We start from the raw sequence: 26,386 nt of genomic DNA, 5'->3' as shown, positions 1-26,386 counted from the left end.
CCGGTGCCTCTCTAGAAACACCCCATCCTGAACAGATGGTTTAAAAAAAATGGTTAAGTGCAATTGGACTTTAGAAGGAAAAATTGTGGAGGTTAAAGTATTTCCTAAACTGGCCCCATATTTTCAGCGAGTGTTTCACTACTGGGTTTAAAATAGGGTTCGATGAGGAAAGTGAGAGTGGAGAACAGAGCATGGCCGGGATGGACAAATCATTACCACTGCATAGCTCCATAGCCACCCAGTCAGGACAGCCACCCTGGTTATGATAAAAATACCAGAACACTTGGCATCTAAGATTGGCGGCCCAGTAATAAAAACGAAAATTGGGAAGGCAACCCCCCCCTTGCTGTTTAGGTTTTTGGAGTAGTAATTTATTAAGCCTTACCCTGCCAGATGAAAGACGAAAAAGTTGAGTCTAGCTCATTAAAAAAAGTATTATAAAAATAGGTAATGCCTGAAAAAGGTATAAAAATGTGGGTAGTATATTCATTTTAATTGAGTTGATACGTCCCACAAAGGACATGGAAAAGGGTGTCCACTTTGTTAGAGGTCCCTTCACTTGGTTCAACAGCTGGATCAAATTCTCATTGAACAGATTTTTATATTTTTTTTGTCACTGTGATGCCAAGGTATGTAAATTTTTGTCTTTGAATTCTGAACGCCAGATTAGCAAAATCTGACATGCTAGCTTTATTACCTATGGGGAAAATCTTGCTTTTGGTAAGGTTCAACTTATACCCGGAAATCTGACCCAATTGGCAAAATATATTGAGAGAAAAAGGCAATGAGGTTGATGGTTTGGAAATAAAAAGTAGAAGGTCATCTGCGTAAAGCGACACTTTGTGTTCGTTGTCGTTCCTCCAAATGCCGGATATCTCTTTACTGGTTTTAAGTGCAATGGTGAGGGGCTCTATGGCCAGATCAAAAAGCAGGGGTCTAAGAGGACATCCCTGACGGGTGCTTCTTTGTAATTTAAATGGTTTTGAGATCTGAAAGTTGGTACGAACTGTGGCAGATGGTTGCTGGTATAATAGTTTAATCCATGAAATGAAGTTTCCTCCAAAGCCAAATCTGCTGAGGACCGCAAATAGATAGTCAAACTCAACCCAGTCAAAGGCTTTTTCGGCGTCCAGAGAGACAACACACTCAGCCGAATCTGTGGCACTAGAATAAACAATATTAAGCAGTCTTCTTACATTAAAATATGAGTGTCGACCTTTAATGAAGCCTGTTTGGTCTTTTGAAATAACTGAAGGTAAAACCGTTTCAAGTCTAGGGGCAACGATTTTGGCTAGAATTTTTACATCAGTATTTAGGAGAGAGATAGGTCTGTATAAGGTGCATTCCACTGGATTCTTTGCCTTTTTTAGGAATAAGTGTGGTACAAGCTTCGTAAAATGAGTGAGGAAGGGATCCGTGTTTAAAACAATCAGTAAAGGTGGAGCTGAGCTGCACAGACAGTAAGTCTGAGAATTGTTTGAAAAATTCTGCGGGGAGACCATCCGGTCCTAGACATTTGCCAGATTACATTGAGGCTATTGCTAGGAAGACTTCTGCATGGGAAATGGGTTCATCTAACTCAGGGGTCGGCAACCCGCGGCTCCGGAGCCGCATGCGGCTCTTTGATGCATCTGATGCGGCTTAGCTGTGTACCTCATGCAGGCAGTCGTCAATGCTGGCTGACGAACACTCCTCACCAGTTGGTAGCAGTAATGCGCACTGAAAAGATGTTTGCCAATTGCCAATAAACTCAAAAGGAAGAAATAATGCTTGCGAGTGGCTGCAGAGCGAAATAAGCAGAGAAGGCGGCATTTTCAGATGCTGTTTTTTTGTAGTAAATTCTACAAATGACAAGGGGACCACGGTGACACGGGACCTAAAATAACATGGACTCATTGATGAGGGTGAAGAGAGCTTAACAGCAGAGTCGTAAGAGTCGTTTCTATATCTGACATTTGGTTGTTTTCGAAGTGAGGAAAAGCGAACAGCGCTTGGCTCGAGGCTGTGAGCGGAGTCCTGCGCGGCTGAAATCGAGCTTCAGGTGCCGCCTGAACGTCTGATAGCTCGTCTAATGCAGCTGTTAGCTTGTTAGCTGGTTAATGCCAGGAGCTACGTGTGTAACTTTCCCGGATGTGATTAAAATGTGTTCAGATTAAAAGAAAAGTATTCCGAAAGTACCGTTTATATGGGATGAAAATCAAATAATCCAACCATGACGTGCGTTTACTAGCACCAAGCTTTATTCAAAATAAAAACTCTGACATTAGCAGAGTTGATGATTTCCATAAAACAATAGAAGTTTTGTACTTCTACAAAAAAAAAAGGCAAAGATGCGTTGGTTCTGCTCCCGGTCCATTGTGTTGCAAAAAAATGTGTTATATGCAGTGTGATTTAATTTAAAATTTCAAAAGGGTTTTGTGGCTCCCAGTGTTTTCTTTACTGTGTGAAACGGGTCCAAATGGCTCTTTGAGTGGTAAAGGTTGCCGACCCCTGATCTAATTTATTCGTAAGTTCTAGTGAAATTACAGGAATATGAAGCTTAGCTACAATATCACCAGTCATGTTAGAATTGGTTTGTAATTGTGAGCTGTAGAGCTCCTCATAAAAGTCCCTGAATGCATCATTAATTTGACTGTGGTCTGTGACTATACTACCATCTTGTTTTCGAATTCTGGAAATAGTTCGCCTTGCCCTAGAACCCTTGAGCATGGTTGCTAATAATTTATCAGCTTTGTCGCCATGCACATAGAACTTGGATTTGTTCGGTAAAAGCAGCCGTTAAGCTGAGTGTGTTGTCAATAGGTCAAGCCTTGTTTTAAGTTCAACACGTCTTTTAAACAGTTCAGGACATTGATTCAAAGCATATTTTATGTCCACCGCTTTGATTTGCTGAATTAGATTGTTCTGTTCATAGGTGGCTTGTTTCTTTTATTTTTGCTGAATAGGCAATAATCTGGCCTCTGATGTAGGCCTTCAAGGCATCCCATACCACAAGGCTGGAGGTCTCGTGGGAGGAGTTAGTTCCAAAAAAGAAACGTATCTCATCTTGAATAAACCTTACAAAGTTTATAAACTTTGTAAGATTTATTCAAGATGCACCTGTGTTTAACGGTTTGCAGTAGTGAAATTGGTTAATTGATAGGTCACATTATTCCAACTCCATATAAACACCCAACGAAAGGCACCTGAGGTAATTGAGGATGACTCTTTATTGTTGCTCTAGCTGGTTCATGAGTCCAATCACATAACACCTCGTCTCCGGTTAAACATGGGTTAAGATGTCCTTGTTGTAGCATACATACCATCCCTTTATCAGCAGTCTCGCATAGATCAAGGTCGTAGGTGTAGTTTGTCTGTGGGTCAAACCAATCACCATCCAGTTTCAAAAACCAATACCCATGTACAGTCACTATGGGCAATATATAATAATGACAGACAGTAGTACTATCAGTTACATCATATTGTGTCCAATGTCCTTCACACATTATATCATCACAATAGGTCTTCTGTGGTTCTAGTTGTAACCAACTATTGCTACTAATGTTCCATAGTTGTCTCCATTTGTGGAAATTTCCTGTAGTAATCACATGCTTGAACCGTTTTTGTTGTATATGAGCGTGTATCATTTGTACGTTACATACCGTCCAGTTCAAAGTTATAGAAATGTTCGTTAACACTTCTGCTGTTGCGTTTCACATTTTTAATTGCCAGCGCAGTCCTTTAAAGAAAATCTTTGCAGTTTCTTCTTGTGATGTTACAACCGTAGGCATCCACATTCCAACCTGATGAACAGCTCTTGATGCATTTATTTATTTGAATAGGGACAAAGCACATTAATGAACATCAGTATAAAAACAAATGTAAATATGCCGCATTATAGCTACAAAGCTAGTTTTCATCCGTAGTCCCTAGGCAGGCAAATACATAAGAAAGAACATATAATATGCAATATAAGCATCACAAGGAAAATGTTAAAAGTTTAGTGATCACATGACTGCATGCATGCTGTTCAGTGTTTAATAACCAGTGTTAGGCACTTTACTTTGAAAAAGTAATTTGTTATAGTTACTAGTTACTTCTCCCAAAAAGTAACTGAGTTACTAACTGAGTTACTCCACTACAAAAGTAACTAGTTACCAGTAAACGTAACTATTGCATTACTTTTTCATTTCTCTCCCCCATACCCCCCTCCCCCGGCCCCTACCTTCTCAGAGCTTGTTTCATAAGCTAGATGAGCACGACAACAAAGACAAGTACCTGCACAGAGGTTTGCTGATGAAGGCACTCTTAGTTTTATTATTTGTTCAAACAGGACTGGAAAAAAATACTTTTATCCTTAATTATACGGTGAATTTTGTTATACATATAATCTTGTACTAAACATTTGTTTTTTTTAGAAAGTAAAATTATCGATTGAGATTTTAGTGCCCTCTGGTGTACACATAATAAACTAGAGAAGACCTCGTCATTATAGCAGCCGCATTGTTTATTTTTTTACAAAAACCGAACAGGGAATAGAACAAAGAACACACATAAAGCCAAGGCATACCTTATTAAAATACATTTATTAAGCACAAAATACATACATATGCATATCAAATAAATTATAAAAAAAACCTGAAGAATATTCTAAATCAAATACGTTTCTATACACCTATACATCTATGTGTGTTTATAGCTGGGTATTTATGTACTTTCAGAAATGGTTTATATATTTTTATTTCCCTAACCACGACTGGGAAACATTTTTGCTATAAAAATAAATAAACAATGTATTTTTTAGGTATTTCTGTTGTTTAATTTTTAGAATATGCAATATTGACGCAAATACAAAGATATACAAAAAGAACCCCCCGCCTTGAAAAAATACAAAAGAATAAAAAAGTAAGAAAAAAAAAATATTGCCTACCGGAAGTTATTCTGTTTGCACACGCGCAACTGAGCTGATGGTACGGATCGTGCTACCAGTACGGATCGGGTAGTGACAAGCATAGACAATATATAATATATAATGTCTATGGTGACAAGCACTAAACACCCGCCACTGTGAATGCGGAAACACCCACCTACCCAATATCTCTGATTGGCTGAAGACGTAGTCTTACTATACATCAGCCAATAATTGCTGAGAGGTTATCTCATCCTACCTTCTCTCATGACAACATGCACACAAGTCCTATCATGAAGTGAAAAAAAAAAGTTAATTGTGTGACTTGAGTAACGTGCAGTAACGGGGTGTCGGCAATGATAACGTCATTATAGTGACAGTGAAAGTAATTAGTTAGTTTACTCGTTACTGAAAAACGTAACGGCGTTAGTAACGGCGTTTATTTCAACGTCGTTATTTCAACTATGTTAATAACATAGTTCTTGTTACTTTGGTGTCAAAAGTGTTGGAAACACTTAACACAGTTTCTGTTCCACCAAGCAACGTTTCATCCTAGTGCATGTTGGCAGAGGAGGAAAAAACACTTTCCAGTGAACTTTATTTATCGTCGATTGTGCCAATTGTTGACAAGTGTGTACAGCAGGCGCAATTTGAGTGTGTGTCTTCTTACACGCTTGTTCTGTAGATGATTCATATTGGCACAAACCTCTCCTTGAAACCACTTTAACGTTACATCCCTTGAAGACTACTGGTATGTTTCTTACACGCCACCGAGAGCATGTGTAGTCATCCTAGATTCCGTTGCGCATGCTGTCACAGTTGATACGGCTGAACCACTTTTTTCAGGATCTGGCCAGGTGTTTCTGCCCAACAGAGGTGTGCCAGCAGGACCATGGCAGCGAGGACACGGAGGATGATGGCCCCAGATCCTGCACCAGCCCTGTGGTGCCTCCCATGGTTTGGGACGTCAGCCATCCCGCTGTCACTCCGGTCGTCCAATCAGCAGATCCCACGAAAACATGGATCTGAAATCAAAATTAGTACTGCTATAAGACAAAAGAATTTGATTAGTTTTCTCTTACATAACATTTAGACACTGGCACATTTATCCATTTTTTTCCTCCCCTGAGTAATAATACTAACATAGTTGCATCACTACCTTGTGCAATGATTTCAGCTGGTCTAGGTGGACCATTTTCTTGTCTCACCCAAACTTTGGCTCCTGGTTTATCTGTTGAGCCAAACCCCCCTGTTCCTCTTACAGTGATGTTAGTGGGGGCAGCCACCCATTGAACCTCTGTCATTTCACAGGGTTTCACTAGCAGTTGTGCTATTTTTTCTCCTTTCTCAATTACCAAGGGATTTTCTCCTTGATAATCCCAATCAATCACTCCAGCTTGTATTGTCATTACCAGCTGAGACCTGCAACTCCACAGGCCCCAATGACACAGCTGTAGATGTATGGCTTTCTTAGTCAAATCTAATTCTCTTTGCTGTGCTTCTTCCCAAATAAAATGTTCTTTTTCAGGCACTTTTCAGAATTGGAATGACCACATCATTGTGCCATAAAATGGTAAATTCTAGCCAATAATGAGCTAAATCGCAAATCTTAATGCCCTGATGTTTACACAATGTATAAACAAACGTGTAAATAAATGTAGGTAAATTTCATGCTGAATATTTTTAACACCTGTATTAAGCATTTACATATACATTAATACATTTTCCATTCAGATAAAATCACAAGTTTTATTGTTCATTTATTGTTACTCTCTTATACACACATATAATCTTGAGCGGTCCCTCAGTTAGTCAAATGCAGAGGCAGTAAGTCTGCCCCTGGAGCAATTGGCCTATTATTCAATTGGGCCACTGCTTGCATCTATTTAGGCTTCCAATCTGTCAAGTCATTAATATCAGACACATACAACCTCGGAAAAAGGTTTAAAGACACTTTATCTATTTTTATTTTTTTTAAACAAAACTAGCAAAAAAAAATTCCTGTGTTGGATGAATTGCCTCTCGCAACATCTGGGCCATAGAATTTAATGGATTCAACCCAGCATAAATCCTGCTCAGTTAACTTTTATGCCTTTCTTTTGACATTTTTGTTTCAACTCAGCAGTAGATAACCTATCAATCTCTCTGCTGCAGACACCGCAGCATTTATCAGTGCCTTCCACAACATAAAACATAATGGACCCTGTTCATTTCTCCTGGTCCGTTCGCGGCCCGCAAACCTGAGTTTGTTGACATTGTGGTCTGTGTTCCTCTCGCTAGCCCCATTTTCCCAGATTTCGCAGCTCCATAATTCGAGTTTTAATAATTTCCATCGGGGCATCTGGAGCTCCCAGCATCACAGTAAAAAAAGAGAATTAAAATCTTCAATCTGTCCCCCCATTGATATCCACGCTGCACAATCCTATTGATTTTCACGAATATCCTGATTAAATGCTTCCTCCATACTGAACACTTTTACTTGTTCCTCAAGACTTAACTCAAAACTCCAGTAATTTTCCACTGTAAATTACGCTCCAGAGCTATTCTCAGTTCCCTAATACACATTTCTACACACACGAACTTACACACAAAGTCCCATTTACACACACACTCCGCAGATTCAAACATTCTCCTTTACTCATTCACACACAATAAACCCATTTTAACCGACAAGATATGACAAAGACAACATATCAGACAGACAGTCTTCTGCGACACTTTTTCTACGGAAATTTTTTCCAAGCCTTCGGGATCCCACCCAGACCCCAGTCCAGCTACAAATTAACAGACTTTTTCGGAGGCAGACGGCATAATTTTTTTGTTTCTTTTTTGTTACCACAGACACCCTAGCTACAGCTTTTTCTGCAACACTAGTTATCTGTTCCAGCTGGTTACTCAACATTTTCAGATGCTGTCGACACAGCGACTCAGCAGATTGCAGCTCTATCATTTCCTGCTTGTCTTTTAACTGCTGAGTTTTTTATTGTTGGCCAGCTTTATACTGTTGTTTCCATGCAGTGTCACAGATCCACAAACGCCACTGCAATCCGGCTACCGGAGCCTTTTTTTTTTTTTTTTTGCACTTAAATTTTCTGCAACACTGCCAATAAGTCTTTGGGTCCCGCTGCAGCACCCCAAGGTTCCGGTCTTCTTCCACTATCGCGCAAACACACCCAATTTGGCAGGTTTGCAATTCAAACAGAAAATACAGCATTCAATTTGTGTAACTGACCTGTTTGGGGCAGCTGCGCACCTTAGTTGCTGCTACTTTGTTCTAAATGCATTAAAGTGTAACTCACCCCCATGTAAAAGCATATTTCCACCCCCAGAAAAATGTCATCAAAGTGGGCGGGGATACGTGGGAAAGGGGGGCCAGCAGGCGCAAGCTTGATTTGCCGTATACCATATAATCATGGAGAGTGAGCAGAGTTATGATGGTAGTTACGCCATGGTTCAGCCTTTTGAGGTGGAGGATTTTTCACCCCCTTCGCCCTCCAAGTTTGAGGCTTTGTGAAGCCCAGCGGGACAGAGCTTTATCAGTTTGAGCCCAGCGGGATCACCGGCAGCTTTTCACATCATGATTCATTTGTAATGCGGACACGAAGCATGGTTGATCTTCACTTTGATCTTCAGTGGCACCTGCCACCTGTTCAAGCCCATACAGGGAGGCTGAGCTGGGGCTGCTGCTCTCTGTCTGCTGGCCGGCTCTTGAAGAAGCGGAATGCGAATATCCAACCTAATACTAACTTCACACCGGTCTCTCACCACACTCTTCCTGGCTGCCTACAGACACTAACGGCAGAACAATTGGTTGCTTTCACGTAAATTTGCCAATAACACATAAAAAGTTGCTATATCTGTTTCTAGCTGCTTTTTTGAAGAAGGAAAAAGTTGCTAGAGGGTTTGAAAAGTCCAACAGTGCAGACTATGAGGCACAAGAAGGAGGGAGCTGTGCTTTTTTTAATTTTTTTTTTTTTTTTAAAGACGGAGCTGCTTTTATACCCCACAGTGGCAGAGCTCCCAACAAAATAGTCTCATAAAGCAATGTTAATTCAAAATTCAATGCAGTCCACCGTTTTACCATAGGAAGGGCGCCACACTGATTTTAGACACAAAAGCAGGATTTCAACAAATATGCACAAATTTGTCAAAATATGACCAGGATATGTAGACAGTACTATAAGACAACCATGGATCCCAAATCTTATGTTTCAATGACAAATCTTCAATTGTCATTGAAACATAAGTAACAGAAGAAAATCTAAGTAGTAACATTTACAACATGGGCTTACGTTGTGTTAAGCTACACACAACAAAAACATTTCTCAGGAGTAAAGGGAAGAACCAAAAGTTAAACGGTGTTATTATTACACAAGGAAAAGAAGTAGAAAAACTTGCTAGTTTTTGGTGAGAGCAGCCAGTGTTTATGCTGAAAAGTGCATACCTGCCGAGATTTTTGTGTGCCATGTTGCAGGAATGCACATCGCTCAGTACAACTGTATGTTGACTACAAAAACACGTTAAAATATTTAGTCTGAGATACTTTTTCTTATATTCCCAATATCCACTCGTTTATTTTCTCCATATATACATCTTGAAGAACTATTTTTGGCATATTAATTCAAGAAATTGCAGCTTTTTATAAATGTTGATTAAGTCAAAAGTTTTAAATGTATCCAAAATATGTTCTCTGCTCAGTGGTTTGCAATTACGGCTCACTGTCCCCACTTTTCTACCAACTCAACAAGGTCTAAAGCTGTGTTTCACATGTAGACCTGTTAAATTAATGATTTTACGCCTGTATGGCAGTGTGGGTACGTATAGAACAATGAAAGTGAGAGTATATTTACATCCCATGTTGATGGAAAGTGTAGAGTTTGGTCTTTTGTTGGGTTGAGATAACTCAGCAGTGCAGTTATATGAAAAACATTGCATTTAAACTGGTGGACTTTGACAGAGGAAGAAGTGTTATTGACTGTTTTGAAATTTGAAGACACTAAGTTGGATGTTCAAAAACATAAAAATAAATAAATTGAACAGAATACGTTTAATTTACAAATAGTGTCTATTGTTGTAAGGAAATAAATGTATGCTTTTCTCTTATCTTTTTAATGATACTTTAAAATAAAAAAGATGTGTGTGTCTATAAAATCAAGTGCAGCATTAAATTATCAATAAGTTTGAAAAAAATCCATCCTGGGTGTTGGTGTATGTGCACCCTTCTTCAAAAGCTTGAAATGGGCCTGTTATTGTGCAGTTTTCACTGTAGCATCACTACAGAGGGAACAGCATGTAAACCTAAAGGTGCACCTTAATACCACTAGTATGTAATACGTATACATTTATGGTAAATTCTTAATTTCCTTTACATTCAATTTCTTCTTTCAAAATTAAAAATAAACCATATAATTTATATTATCAGATTGTACTGAGGGTGATTGTAAACAAGGCTATACACAAAAAGAAATAGTGGCTGGTAAAATGTTTCACTGGCTGGTACAATTTCTTTTCTACCAGCCCCTGTGGCCGGTGGAAAATTTTTAATTTTCACCCCTGCTGTTTACAGTAATAGTAACAGTAATATCATCTTTATTGTCATTGAAACATACATTACAATGAAATTTGCTCTCTGCATTTATCCCATCCCCTTGGGGAGCAATCAGGGGTTAGGGGTCTTGCTCAGGGACCCAGAGTGCAGCCACTGGGGATCGAACTGGGTACTTGCATCCTTCTCTGAGTGCAAGCGCGCTGCTCTAACCACTAGGCTGCTACTCCCCATTACAGTGATTAAGGTAATTGCCTCACACCTGGTCACAGTTTCTGTGTTAATTTGTGGTACACTTTACCTGGGTGACGTGCGTAATGGTAGAAATTGAATTGTGCTGACTTCAATTTCAGATTTGAGTTGGCTTACGGGCCTTTTTATGTATTCGAAAGGTATTTATGCATAGTTATGGCTCACCAGTGTAAGCATGAATAACATTAGCACTGTGTGCTTGTGATAAAGTCCATCTATGATGAAAACTGGGTTCTCTAAAGTCCATAGTCAATGCAGTAATTTCCTACGAAATTTTGGATCACAAAATTCTTCCTTCTGACAAAGTTTATGAAACGGCTGGTTTCATTTACCAACAAGAATTGGCATGTGCACACTGCCAAAGGTACCAAAAGCTGGTTAAATGATCACAGTGTTATTGTGATTGCCTTGCAAACTAGCCTGATCGGAACCATGTAGAGAATCTATCATCAAGGGGTATTGTCAAGAGGAAAATCAGAGTCACCAGACCCAACAATGCAGAAGACCTGAAGAGCAAAGCAACCAAGCCTTCCATTACACCTACACAGTGTCACAGGCTGATGCACTGATGCAGTAATTCATGCGAAATGAGGCCCAACCAAGTATGGAGCTCTTAGAGCTGAACATACTTTTCAGAAGCTTGACATTTTGTATAAGTATCTTTTTTATTAAACTCTGTGATATTCTGAGACATGGAATTTTGTTTTATTATTATTTATAAGACATAATCATCAACATTACCATCAATAAAGGCTGCAAATATTTTGCCCGGTTTAATTAATCTGCAATGTATGAGTTTTCATCTCATACATTTTATTTTCATTTTGAAACTTTTATGTCTTTGTTCTTGTTGTCATAGTGAGGAGGAGATGGAGGAGACCAATCATATTGAAGCAAATGATAGTGACTATGATCCAAACAAAGATGCCAAGAAAGAGGTGAGCCCAAAAGATTCAGGCCTTGAATTTGGTGCATGTCTTTCTTGTTTATATTTCTATATTTGTGTATGAATTATTCTTTTAGATAAAACAGAGGAGGCCAATTCCAGTCTTTCAGGGCTGACGTTTTGCATGTTTTAGAAGCATCCTTGCTCCCCTAGTTCAGAAATAAAGAAATAAATTATCTCTTTGACTTGTCACCATATTCTGCAGTCATCTGCTTAATATTCCTTTATTTAAATGTGCTTATTTAACAGAAATGTGTAGCAACTAGAGTACTTCTCTAGTAAGAAACAGAAACTATACTTTGAGACATTTAATTGAAACAAGCCAGAAAAATTATATAGCTCAGTACTGGGCTCTTATATTGATCACAATGCAGGAAAAAGGGAACATCAGGAAGGGCCCAGAACAAAGGTAACATCACCATTTTATAGAACCGACAATGTACACTCCCATGCAAGGGAGTGTACCCATGACACCAGTGTTTCTCACATGACATTGGAGGACAATGTCTCATCAGATTCCTGAGTTGACTAAGCTGTCTCTGTTACCTTTATTAGTTTACTTTGTCCAATCCAAGTCTGTCACTTCTCTAACGCCCACAATTTATATGAGTCATCTGTTATCTTCCCAGTAACTTCTTTCAGAAGCTACAGCAATCTGTACTTTCATAAAATACCCCCCCCCCCCCCCCCCCCCCGATGTGCCCAAGTGTCTCATCACAATCAAATAGTTCAGATAAGGCTGATAGCCCTCCTGTTAATTTGCCCAAGTGGCACAGCACAACGAAGCAATTCAGATAAATGGGCTGGAAAAAAATCAACAATCAAAAATCAACCAATAATCAGCATTAATGATTCACAAATCAACATTTTTCACTCAAGACTATCATTTTAGCATATATCTACAATTGTGGGGTCATCTGATTAAGTAAAGGCTGGTTTAGGTTACTATGTGCACATTATTTTAATTAACATTAGATTAGGTAATTAAAGCCTGTGTACTAATAAGAAGGTCTGTAGAATACAAGAGAATTCAACTTTATTGTTATTGCACGTCACACATACAAGCAATGATATGCAGTTTGCATATCATTACACAATAACATTGCATATCAGTGCACAATAACATTGTTATGATTGTTCTATAGTTATAAATATAAATGAATATAAGTATATGCAGGCTATGAGTGTAATATAACTGTAAGTATAAATATATACAGGCTATGAATGTACAAAGTATGAACAGGTTATGAATATGAAAGATTATAAACAGACTGTAGAGAATAAGTATATGAAGAGTATTTACAAACAGGCGTAGATTACCAATACAAAGTAGATTATCTATACAGTATTTACAGTTGTAGTGAGCTAACAGGTGGAAGTGCAGACAGGTAGTTGTAAGTGGTGGTTAAATCCATGTTATTGTTGTGTGTATGAAGATACAATTCATGTGTTAGTATTGTGTGTATGAGAATAAAGTCCAGTCTGTCGTTTGTTCAGATGTCAGTAGGCAGAGATCAGGAGTGTGATAGCTGTAGGGTGGATCCGGCCAATGGCGGAGCCCACAGGCTCGTACCCACTGCTCCCCAGGGAATCGCTCTGCCTCTCTGCCTGCTTGGACCCTCTTTTCTCTGCTACCTGCTTGCTTGCATTCTCCTGCCTTTTTATCTCCTTTTTATCTCTTAGCAAAAACTACACAAAGTTGGATTTAGTTATTTTATTTATTTTCTTTTATTTATTTTTTATTTAGATTTTTTCCCCCGTGTGGACTATTTTAGTTTTCAGCTAATCCACACAAGATGCCTCTTTACAACACCCCAGAGGAGTCAGTTCTCAGGAAAAACTCTCTTATGGAAAGAATTCAACATGGAGTGGATATGGAGAAGAACCCCCCCGATTCAAAGGATGCCTACCTTCAGCACAGAGGATTTTGACACGCTTCTACAGAAAATAGCTGTTATGGAGCTGAAAATCAAACCGTTCGCTGAGTCGCTCAGAATCCCTGGAACACTCTGGGTGCAAGGCCAAAAGATCATGAACCTCACACCTAGACAAAGAAAACTGGCCGATACTACAGAGAAGTCTCCCAAGAAAGGTGAAACAACAACGGGCTGTTCTCACAACAAATGATAAGAGTCAACCTGATGGAAATGTTGGAATTCCGTTACTAAACAGATTCGCTCCACTCCAAGATGTGACCCTGAAGGATCATGACAACAATCAAAGGTATGTCGACAATCTTCACTCTAAGAGAAAAAAGAAGAAAAAAGAGAAAAAGAGGGAAAAAGACGCCACAGGGCCAAGGACCCTGATATTATGCAATGGATCTGTAAGTGGGATTAAACATTTCTGTAACACAGAGGTGTTGATTTATAACCCTTTCAACTATGACCTGGTGTCTAATGTATCAGACATCCTTCCAAAGATCATGAAAAAACGCCTGACCCTGGAAAAACTCATCATACAAGCTGAAGCCCTGGGCGACTCCACCCCGAGAAAATCAGAAGTATTGAAAGAGGATTACATTCATCATTCATCTGCTGAATTTAGTTGATGGGCTTAATGTCAAGGTATTTCTTAGCGGCTCTCACATGCCCATTAAGTGTGGAGATGAGATTTTTTCCAGAGTTCTAATGCTAAACAAATGGCTGGAAAAAACATGCAAACAAACAAATGTAACCTTCATAGACAACTTTAACATCTTTTGGGAGAGGAGACATCTGTTCAGCAGAGATGGTTTCTCTCTAAATAGGTCAGGGGCAAAACGGCTGATTTCAAACATCTTCTATTCTGTGAACCATGCGTCATCAGCTTTGTTCCAAAACAAAGTACATCCAGTGCCAAAACAAATGATACGCCAAGTACAGCCCGAACAAGCCAAGATAAAGATAGCCAGAAAGATGACACAGAAAGAGGCTATGTCAGAACTACAGGAGGATTCCCAGATCTCAACAGGAGGACAAAAAGAGGACCGAAAACCTCCATCCCCTCGAACACCGATCCAGACTGCACCCACCTCCCCCTCTTCTCCACAAAGCCCTGATGTTACTTTTCTGGAATTTTCTCATAACATGAACAAAGTTTTTAAGATTGGCCTACAGCTGACATCCTCTCCACATAGCCATTCTGACAACTCGAGCTCTGTGACTAAACCAGCATCTTCCAAAAGCCGCAGAGCCCCAGATCCTCCTCCTTCTATGTATCACGGAACATGCCTGTGTTCAGGACCTTCAGATAACTTCTCTGTCATACACACCAGGCCCTGGCAGCACGTTTATCAGACATGACAGTTTCCAGCATCAGCTTGGGCCTCTTGTCGGAGAACATGGAATATCTGTGATGATATGTGGCAGAAATAAGAAAAGCAAAAGTGTAACAAACAGGACCAAACACTTAAAAGTCATAAACTGTCAAATGCAACCTGCCACAGAGACATTATCAACCACTAAGTCATATAAACTGGGTTTATTAAACATTAGATCTCTGTCAGGAAAATCCCTTTTAATTAACGACTTCATTATTGACAATAATTTTGATGTTTCTAACAGAAACATGGTTAAATGCACTTAATGAAGCACATATTCTGTTGGAGTCAGCTTCTCCAAACTACAATTTTCTTTGTGGGAGCATACTGCAAAGGAAAGGTAGGGGAGTGGTGACATTGTTTAATGATTTACTAAAGTGTAAAAAGATGTTTTTGGGAAAATATGACTGTTTTGAATATTTGGCTCTCCAGGTAAAGAGCCCGATACAAACTATGTTTCTGAATGTTTACAGGCCTCCTAAGTCCACATCAAACTTCTTTAAGGATTTTAGTGACCTCCTATCTGTGATATGTGTTGACTATGACTGTTTAATTATTGTGGGAGACTTCAATTTTCACGTTAACAACCCTGAAGACAGAAGTGCAAATAAACTGTGCGACACAATTAGAAACTTTGGTTTAACTCAACATGTTAAACAACCAACACACAAACCGGAACATATTTTAGACTTGATCATCACTAAAGGTCTAAAGATTTCAAAGGTTAATGTAACTGATGTTGCCCTATCTGATCACTTTTCTGTTACCTTTGAAAGCATCATTACCAGTGACGCATTTAGCCAAAGGGACATCTTAAGAAAACGCACCTTTAAGGACAATGCCACGGAAACTTTTATTCAAGCTTACTCTGCTACTTCAACCTTGGGCTGCAACTCAGTAGATGAGCTAGTACTTAACTTTCATTGTAAATTCTCAGACATCATTGACTGCATTGCTCCAGTTAAAGTGAAAAAAAAATTTCCGGGAAGAAAAAAACCTCCTTGGAGAAATGCTCCAGCAGTTAGAAGTGAAAAAAGGGAATGTCGAAAAGGTGAACGCAGGTGGAGAAAGACGAGCCTCCAGGTTCACTATGACATCTATAAAGAGAGACTTAACAGATATAACTTACAACTGAAAAATGCAAGGGAATCTTTCATCTCTGAGATCATCAACATGAACATTAATAATGCTTGTGCGTTATTTGCAACAGTTGATAGGTTAACAAACCCTCCTGTGTCCGTGGCTTCTGAACTCCACTCCACCAGGGTCTGCAATGAATTTCCTAACTTCTTTACTGAGAAAATCCTAAAGATCAGATGATCAGTTTGTACATACATATCAAGTTCAGTACCAAAGTTGTCTCCGACTAGAATTGATCTTGACCAAATGTCCTATTTCAGCCAAATAAACTACAAAAGCTTACAGGAGATCATTCAGCAGCTAAGTTCCTCCTCCTGCTGCTTTGATGTTCTACCCACAGCTTTCTTTAAAAAAGTTTTACCTGTCATAGCGTCTGATTTGACTCAAATAATAAACACCTCCCTTCTGTCAGGTGTTTTCCCCACCACTGAGGTGGGGAGTGGTGGCCTAGTGGTTAGAGCACAGAGCTTTGGTCCCAGAGGTTCTGAGTTCAACTCCCACAAGCTGCCATTCTGGGTCCCTGAGCAAGACCCTTAAATTGCTCCCCAGGCGCCGCACAGTGGCAGCCCACTGCTCACCAAGGGGATGGATTAAGATGCAGAAGTGAATTTCTCCATTGTGAGATCAATAAAGTTCAATTAAAGTTAAATTTTCCCCCAGTCCCTAAAAACAGCAATTATCAAACCACTGCTGAAAAAGAACAATTTAGACAAACTACTACTCCAGAACTACAGGGCCATCTTTGAAAAAGCTGTGTTTCAACAATTAAACACCTTCTTAACAATCACCAGCCGCTTTGATGTTTTCCAGTGAGGTTTTCGTGCTCACCACAGTACAGAGACCGTCCTTGTCAAGGTGTTTAATGACATCCATATAAATACAGACTGTGGAAGAACCACAGTGCTGGTACTATTGGACCTCAGTGCAGCATTCGATACTGTCGATCTCTCCATTCTGTTAGAGCGCCTGGAGAACTGGGTCGGCCTCTCTGGTACAGCTCTCCACTGGTTTAAATCCTACTTAAAGGACAGGGAATTTTTTGTATCAGTAGGTAACTTTACATTGGAGATGACAAAAATCACATGCAGGGTTCCCCAAGGGTCCATCCTGGGTCCTCTCTTCTTATATATCTACATGCTCCCACTTGCTCAGATAATAAAAAATAACATCAGCTACCATAACTATGCAGACGACACACAGCTCTACATCACCATGTCACCAGGTGATGGTTTGTTTAGAACTGCCCTCAACTGCTCAGAGGACTGCTAGTTAAACAGTTCTACTGAAACATCACTAGTTCAACTTTTTTAGTCCAACTGTTTTTAATGTTCTATTTTGTTTCTACATTTTATTCCTACTTGCTTTTATTCTGTTTTATTTTCCGATATTTTAATCATGTAAAGCACTTTGCATTATCTCTGTATTGTATTGTGCTATACAAATAAATTTGCCTTACCTTGCCTTCAGCATTGTGGCGGTTGGGGGGTTTCCTTGGGGCCGTCTCCCCTTTTCCCTTGGTGGGGGAGGCAGATTTCCGGTGTTGGCCCCTCTTGGTCACCTTTACTGTGAGGGTCCCTTTGGGTATAGGGTCTTGGGTCCCCTGGCATCTGCCTCGGTGCTCTGGGGGGCGGGTCTTTAGCTCTTCACAACCACTATTGAGTATTTTTCTTTTGGATGAACTTTACACAAGCGCACTCTCACAAAAACATACAGCTGCTTGGATCCAGGTATTTACAGACTCACTTCAATACAGAAAAAACCCTATTATTATCTTCAGCTGTCACTTTATACATGTCGTCAGCTGTCACTTTATACATGTCGTCTTAATTAATACTGTATATACTTCAGTGATGGTATCAAGGCGTTAATTTAGCGTCTGAAATGCATTCATTCTTCTTACACATCTTCTTTTAAAGCTTAGATGGCCCCTCTGTATGTATTACACCTCTTTGTTGTATTTATACTACAGCATTCTGACTACATTCCATCTATCAAAACAGTCCCATAATTTAATTTGATTAAATCAAACTTGGAATTGTTAAAGTTAGTCTTTATTTATCGTCATTGCCCCCTGCTGGCATGTTTGCTGTATTTCAAGCTGTCAGGATGAATCAGTCTGCGTTCAGACTATTTTGAAGTGTTACATCTGTCTCAACGTGTCTTGTTTTGTGAAGCTTATTATATCTTAAAGTTGCATCTTTCAAAGGTTTCACCTTTACACATTCATCAATGTGTTTCATCAATCGTGCATTTTGTTTTCAGAAAATCTGAAGTGAATTATGGTGTGTTTGCCAAACTCATCTTTGTTTCTGTTGCTGACAGGTCAGTTGAAGCTTCTCCAACTCCTCTGTCTTGGTCCCTGCTATTTGTTGTCTTTTTTCAGTGTTCTTTTTGTGGCCCCCATGTCTGCATTCAGCTGCACACCATCCGTCCACACCAGAGCAATGTCCATGAACTCCCATTCTCCAGTTCTCGTCTCTGAAAGCAGAATGCACTCTGCCAGCATCCAAAGGAAGCTTTTGGAATTTCACATAATCTAATACAAACATTATCCATCTTCTTCATCCATAGTGCATTTGCATTCTGTTTGGTGCATGTTTTGGTACATATAAACTGCTGTTTATTCTGGGTAATTTAGCATCTGAGGTTATGTTAGTCTAAATAATTTTCAATCAAAATGGTGTGCTCTCTCATCAGACTGACTTGCACTCACACATTTTACACAAAAACAGAACATATAATTTCATCTTGATGACCATAGAGTAGTACACACGTTTAATATGGATGGTAATGGTAGAAGCAGTAAATGGCAAAGCAATATCCAGAAGTTTTCCAGAAAATAATGTTTAGGCCAAAATGTTTATCTTCCTTGATTTACATATTTAACAGCTGCATATTAATGAGCACAGTTGGACAAGGAAATGTTCCAGGTTTAACCATTAGACTTTTATTTGAACCCCTTTCAATGAGCCAGGCTCTTCTAAGATACAAGTTGAATACATTTGTCTGTTGCAGTAGTCTATTGTTTGGTGCTGAAAGCCATTTGTTTGCCAATAGCTCCTCTGGTGTCTGTATCTTGTTCCCTCCAGAACCAGGCTGAATTGGCTGTGCCAGGCTCTAAGGCGGCTTTAGGGCGACGCGAGCACCAGACCTTACAGCACCGACACCACCAGCGTTCCCGCTGCCGCCCCCCAAAAGGCATGTACCTTACACAAGAAGACGTTTTGGCTGTGTCCTGTAGTGCCTCTGCTGCTAACTCACTTCTTCGTCAGCTGGACATGGAGCTGGTGTCCCTAAAGAGACAGGTAAAAGGCACAAACCTTGTGTTTTTCTCATTGTAACTCCTCCCTAACCTCCACTGGCTTCTCATGGCTGGCTATTCTAAATATAAGTCAGAGTATGCTGATTTGTGTTTTTGGTCAAGATGAGATTAAAATCATCCTGGCACAGTTTTTTGATTCACTAATCGAGGAAGTCATGATTCTTGTTATTGTATGTAACTGCCCATATTCACAAAAATTCTTAGTCTTCTCAGAGAGCTCCTATCTTATCCTAAAAATTAATACGTAGGAGTCTAAGGCTCCATCCTAATACCCTTAATAATACCTCCTAGCGCGTGCTGCTGCCCCCTCTTCCTTGGACTTTCATGAGGTCAACAGAAAGAACTCTATCATGGGTAGGAATGAAGCTTCGGACTACACCGTTGATTTCTGACAGCCTTTAACTCGAACGTCATTATATGATGGATATACACATGGAGGATGCGTGTCAATTCCGGACCTGCAGCCTTCTGAAAGTGAACTACAAAGAGCACGCTCCCTTCTCTCCAGACATTTTTGGTAATTTCTGTGAAGTGGCCTGTGCTTATACATCAACATGCCTGTGCAAATTTTCAGTTATCCAGGTCATCGCAACAGCAAACAGGCTTAAATCATAGGCAGCCGGACTTTCGCTCTGTTCTTTCTGAAAATATTTCAACACCTATCCAGGAGTCTTTGCCAATTCTGGTGTCGCACACATAAGCAACCTGCAGTTGGTGCATTTCTGTTTTTTAAAGGACATAAAAGCCCATCCTCCTTGGCGCATTCTAAGTCAGATGCAAATCAATGGCCCACCCGTCAATGTCCTGGGTCTTTAGAAGCTATTGCTTGGTGCGAGTAAGCAACCCGCATAACTGAGAATTTGCACAGGTTTGTTGCGTTACAATTTGGGAAAGATACTCTCATGTTAATGCGAGAGTATGAGCGTATTTCCAGAAAGCTTGCCAATTTCAGAAACCTCCTTCGGTTCAGTCTGAGATACAGACAGCAAAAACTGGTCCCTAACTGCATACACCTATAGTCCTCCATCAAAGGACACTGTGCGGAACAGATCATTCTGAGGGCGTAAAACCAGCTTCTGAGCGAAAGAATAAGACAGGTTTATTTCACTCTTGATGCACTCTCACAAAGGAGAGAAAGAAAACTTGTTGTTTGAGGAGGCAATCTATTTCACCAAGAAGGCTCAGCTCTTACAACACTAAGAGCGAAGAAAGGCAACAGCGAAAATCCCAGTCTCTCCTTGTGAAAACGAGTGCCACTTCTGCTACTGCTGGAGTACAGAAAGGGGGACATGATGAGAAGGCATGTAATATCACCCAAACCCTGAGGGTGAAAAATCTCTCAAAGAGAGAACTCACACAGACAGAGATGAATGTTTTGTCCAAAGGTCTCAACTTTGCCATAAACCCTAAGCAACTTCCGATAACAGAACTCATCACTGTCACTGAAAGAATCATAAGAAATAACATGGTAGAAGCAGAAGATAACAGAAGCACTCTCCAGTGCAAAAATGCCCACTTTGAAAATCACGACACCGGAAGGTATGGCTATTACATTCCTCAAAACAGACTGTAACATCACAATTTTGCCAGCAGACAAAGACAGGTGCCTAGGGGTACTTAATACAGCTGATTACCATGAGAAAATAATACATGTACTGAGGGACAGTAACACATACGAGACCCTGAAAAGGGAACCAACCAATAAAATAACTGACTCTCTACAAAAACTGAAAGTGATCAATTGCTCCCGCTACTATCAGCTGTACCCAGGTGAGACCATTCCATGCATATATGGACTTCCAAAATTATGCAAAGAAGGGGGCCTCTCAGAACTATTGTTATCAGTATTATAACAATTATAACAACATTGCAAAACACCTTGCATCAATTTTTGCTGACAACATTCCCTCTGCCACAGAGGAGAAACAAAAAGAACAAAAGCACATCAGTAAATCACTACAAACTTGTGGTTACCCAAAATGAGCCTTTGTCAAATGAGCCAACAAAGCTGGCAGAAAAAACAAAACAGTGTCAAACAGTGTCAAACCTAATAACACTATCAGACAAGAACTGATTCATCCCAAAGACAGAACACCCAAACCACAACTTAGCGGTGTTGTTGTATGCAGTCCAATGCAGCAAGGACTTCTCAGACTCCTACATTGGAGAAAGTAAACAACTGCTACATAAACGACAATGTTGTCCAGATTTTGGACAGGGAAAACAGATGGTTTGGAAGAGGGGTGAAAGAAGCCATTTTGGTCAAATGAAAGGCCATCACTAAACTGAAGGGGAGGAATGCGCTTCCAACTCCCCAGTGTTTACAGCTGGGTCCTCCAACACCTTCCAAAGTGATTAAATCAGCAGTCTCATCATGATTCAGGTGACTAATACTCCACTCAGACCAAGCAATAGCTTCTAACGACCCAGGACAGTGATAGGTGGGCCAAGGAGGATGGGCCTCTATATTCTTTAAAAAAGAGCAGTGCGCCAACTGCAGGTTGCTCAAGTGTCGAATAGCCTTGTATATTAGAAATATTTTCTTGTGCAGTCACATTATCCAGTGTAAACATTTGCTGGATGGTAGTATTAAATAATGAATAGCCAAACAGGAGTTGCAGTTCACTTCTTTTAATCCTGCACTCATCACAGCAAACTGTACAGCCTGATAATAATGTAATGTTAAAGGGGAGTTTTTCTTTCCGCTGTTGCTTCATGCTTGCTCAGTATGAGGGATTGCTGCAAAGCCATGGACAATGCAGATGACTCTCCCTGTAGCTCTACGCTTCTCCAGGAGTGAATGCTGCTTGTCGGGACTTTGAAGCAATCAACTGGTTCCCTTATATAGGACATTTTTGACCAATCAGTATAATATGATTAAATTTGACTTTGTAAAGTGCCTCAAGATGACATTCATGAATTGGCATTATATAAATATAATAATTGAATTGAATTGAATTAATTTGAATTAAATTTAATTGATATGGGCTGTGCAACAGGTCACCATGAATGTCATCTATTTTAATGGTGTACAATAGCTTAGATGAAACATTACAGATAACATTTACTGAAATGAACTTAAACTAGTACTCCTTATGGAAATGTTATTAACAGATTCACAAACTTTGTGTTTAGCTGCAAGTCTTTCAACAGCACATATGTCCTTGACCAGGAACACTGAACCAAACAGTTTTTTATTTATTAAAAGCAATAATTTAGGACATGTTTCAAAAACAACTGGCATTGACATGTGTCTGGGTCTGATTCTTTAATGAACCAACCCCAGTTCTGCTTAGAATTCAAACAGATATTCATAATTGTCTTTACAGAAATACATGTTGTTGTGCAATTATACACTGTTTAAAGTTATTTAATCTTTATAAAATAACCCTCTGTTAATTATTGTCTGGTGATAATCAGCTAAGCTGATATCAATACAATGGTTGAAAGGGATGAATTCGAGCACTAGTGATCTTTTAACAGTAAAACCTGCACAGACATAAAATAAAGTTCAAAAATTCAATAACAGAAATAAAATGAACATTCAGAGAACATCACTATGTAATGCTGTTTATCTGAATTAACATAATATTTTGATTAACAAATCCTGTCTACTAGGCTAGTGAAACTTAACTAACTATTAAGCAAAATGAAGATAAAAAGAAGCTAAGCTAAGGAACTACTTACATGCAAAACAAACAAAAGACAAACAAAAGTGGTTGGTCATAATCAGAATAAGTCATTAAATCCCGTTCACTGCAGATCTGATTAAAGAAAAACATGGAATGGAGTTAAAAAACATTTGGCATGTGTTTCAATCCATTCACAATGCGAATCCTGAGTTAAACAAAACATTATTTGATGAAATAATATTTTGTTTAAATTAAAGAACCAAAGTTCAACTTAAAGAATGTGAATTGAGGTTAAATTGGCTTGACTAACTTAAACAACATTTGACATGTGTTTCAATCCATTCACAATGCAAAGCCCCAGTTAACCAGAACATTATTTTGAGTAAATAATATTCTAAAGACTGATTTGCTCAGTAAAATCGTTTAAACCTTATGATCGCTTGCCTTTGTTTATGCGATTCTACCTCCGGGCGCTAGGGGTCGATGTAGCGACCGGTCGCTAAAGTCTAAAGTTATCAAAATTGCCTTTAAAACCGACATTAATATTCGATATTAATGCGGGAATAAGGCTCATAGCCCTATCAGCCGACAGCAGAGCCGAACGATCAAGTTTTATGCTCTAAAACAAGCTCCTTTTGAATTGTCTGGAACCGGATGTTAGCAGGAGATAATAGCATTTTGGCTAGCGGGCATTCGGTGCTAACAAATAAAAGCTTTAGCTTTATTTTTAGTCATAATGAGTGGGCTGGATAACGTAAACATTAATGTCCCATCAATGTATGAAACCCTTGTGGAGATAACCCTTGTTATGACCATAAAAACACACTCGACAATGACATGGTACTGAATGCTAGCAATGAGCCACTTAGTTAGGCCTTTGTTTCAAAGGCACCATGTGCACAACGATTCACAAAACATTTCCAAATGAACCATTTAAACTTTCCCTTTTGGTTTCTCTGCCCAAACCTGTCTTCTGCCTCTTGTGAGTCTGTCCACCTTGGCCATTCCAGGAAGGAACGCTGAAAGCAGGGAAGTTATTGTCTGTTCTTGGCGGGCTAGCGTTTAGCTCTGCAGCACCATGTGGTCGGGGTCGGAGGCCTGGTCTCGGCCACGTTCTCTGACTCGGTTGCAGTCACAATTAGAGCAGATTCTCCTCACATTCCAACACGGGCCCTTTGTTGGCTTTCCAGCTCCGTCTCGGGTTCGCTTCCCTGTAAAGGCTGAGGAGAAATACAACAAAGCTGTTTTTGACATGCAGGATCGTTCCTCCTGCATCTGATTATGAGGTTAAGACAGCAGACTTAACTCTGATTTGCCCGGAGATATTCTCCGGGCGACGAGAAGTTCCCCCAGGTGGTGGATGTGTGTCGGTCAGGCCCGGCCAGGGCCTCATTGTTCAGGCCTTCTCCTTTGTCTCTGCAGTAAGGAAGGTCCAGGGAGGTGAGTTCCACAGAACGGCTGTTCTGGGGAGCACGTGGCTTTTGGGTCTTCAGTCACATGGCTGCTAAGGAAGGAGACCCCCCCTCCTTGGGTGCCCCAGAGGAGTGCTGGTCGTCCAAGGGTTTGGAGGAGTGTGAGGAGAAGAGACTTTTTGTCTGTGGGGGGAAAACTTTTATAGCAAGAGGTAACCCCTGCTGGGAGAAGGGCCGTCCTTTCTGCCTGTGTATCCTTTGCAGCAAGAGTAGGATTCCTTTGTCATCTCTTCCCCTGTTCAGAATTCAATCTTACATCAATTATTCTTCATGGCGGTAATATAGCATAACAATGTAAACAGGTCATTATATGGTGGGCATTTCAAATATATGTAAGACCATAGTAGTAGAGAGAGGAGTGAAAAGGAGAACACTTAGTTCGACACTTTATGAAAATGGAGAAACTGAAAAAATGATATACATTTTCTCTCGACTATGTTTCTGTTTTGTTCTTCAGGTCCAAAATACTAAACAGATGAACAGTGGATTGAAGCAGCTGTTGGAGTCTGGGATTGAAGAGTATAGACTGACTGAGGTAATGCACACCTAACCTCTAAACGAAATACTGATATTTAAATTCCTCAATCATATGTACCGTGACTATCCAAAGTAAATTCAGATGGAAACACCATATTACAGTGTCATTCATAAACTACATTATAACACAAACATGTGAAATCGTAGTAGCACCCTTTGGACGCTTCTTTAAAGGCAACACCTCTAAGTAAATGACTCTTAAAACTTTTGTTGTCTTTCACATCTCTGGGTTTTTTAGGAGCAACAGTTGCTGCTAAGATGAATTACTTTCATCCTTGCAATTGTGTTTACAACAGAGTGTTAGCCACCAATGTGTTAGTACTCTGTCTACAAACCTGTCCTTCAGAAACTGGCTTTTCGGGCAAAATAGGAGCTCCAGTTTGCAAAGGACTACAATACTGTAGAACCAATGGGGCTTTTCTCAAATCATTGTCAAATTGCTAACTGTAGAACAGCAAAGTGTGCATGCGTGTAGCCATACTAGATTCAGACAAACGTTGAGGGATAAATCTTAAATAGTTTACTGTTCTGAGTCAAATAGTGAACAGATCTATCCTGAATATCATTTCAACAGACTTATTATGGCAACAACAAAACACCGATGTGTTGGTATCTGCTGGGGTGACTCGCGATATGGTGATTGTGACTACATGAAGGGAGTTTTCTTTTCCAAATCCATGAAGGATTGCCGAGTAATGTCAGTGCTGGATACAAGTGAGAGGACTTTACTATGGAATCTGACTAAAGACACCTATGTGATCTCTACATTTCGTTGGTGGTAAGGAGCCAACACTTGAATGCCCAGACCTAATACCTGCGACTGCGCCATCTGTGCAGGTAGGCTATGTTTATTTGGCTTTTTTCAGCGGAATGAAAACATCATCATACACTCCATGAGAGGTGTTCATGTGAGCTTCAGTGTTGCATAGTCCGCTTGTTATAAGCAACTTTGGGCTTGTTTTTCTCACTTGCAACTTTCGTGAGTCATCAGATGAGGTTTTTTGGGCTGTTTTTTTTGATGTGAAGTCACTTTTTTGGGCATGGCTATTTTTTCCCCAGCAGAACCTTTTTTAGGGTTTTGTGCTGCACAAGAAGAGCTAATATTACCAAAAATGTTAGACTGTTTTTTATGGAGCAAGTCACTTGCTTCTCTCAAGATTGGTGGTCTTGTTTGTGTGTGTCTGCGGAGGGGGGGGGGGGGGGGTGTGAATGGAACGATGGGATCTGAGTGTGTGGTTACAGCGGAATGATTGACTTTACAGCTTTAGAAAGTCTTATGTTTTGTCATAAACCCTATAATAATAATCTAAAACATCGGCCTGTAAAAAAAATTATATGTGTGTGTATATAT

The 26,386-nt window shown here is 39.8% G+C and overlaps 1 protein-coding gene across 5 annotated transcripts in view; it reads left to right on the top strand.

The window, feature by feature from the left end:
* rcor3 (REST corepressor 3) overlaps positions 1-26,386 on the top strand; it is a 143,081-nt gene that overhangs the window by 73,719 nt on the left and 42,976 nt on the right. For 3 of the 5 annotated variants that reach the window (XM_036134219.1, XM_012856947.3, XM_036134218.1), the window contains exons 7-9: positions 11,545-11,623; positions 19,162-19,377; positions 24,956-25,033. In XM_036134219.1, the coding sequence (XP_035990112.1) occupies positions 11,545-11,623; positions 19,162-19,377; positions 24,956-25,033 (373 nt within the window). Of the gene's footprint in view, positions 1-11,544; positions 11,624-19,161; positions 19,378-24,955; positions 25,034-25,818; positions 25,873-26,386 lie in introns of all 5 variants that reach the window. The other 2 variants (XM_036134216.1, XM_036134217.1) reach the window with 1 other exon arrangement.

Source organism: Fundulus heteroclitus, unplaced genomic scaffold (assembly GCF_011125445.2).
Source record: "Fundulus heteroclitus isolate FHET01 unplaced genomic scaffold, MU-UCD_Fhet_4.1 scaffold_77, whole genome shotgun sequence".
In the NCBI taxonomy this organism is placed as follows: Eukaryota; Metazoa; Chordata; class Actinopteri; order Cyprinodontiformes; family Fundulidae; genus Fundulus; species Fundulus heteroclitus.
The sequence above is the reverse complement of the archived record's forward strand: the minus strand, read 5'-3'. Positions and strand labels throughout refer to the sequence as shown.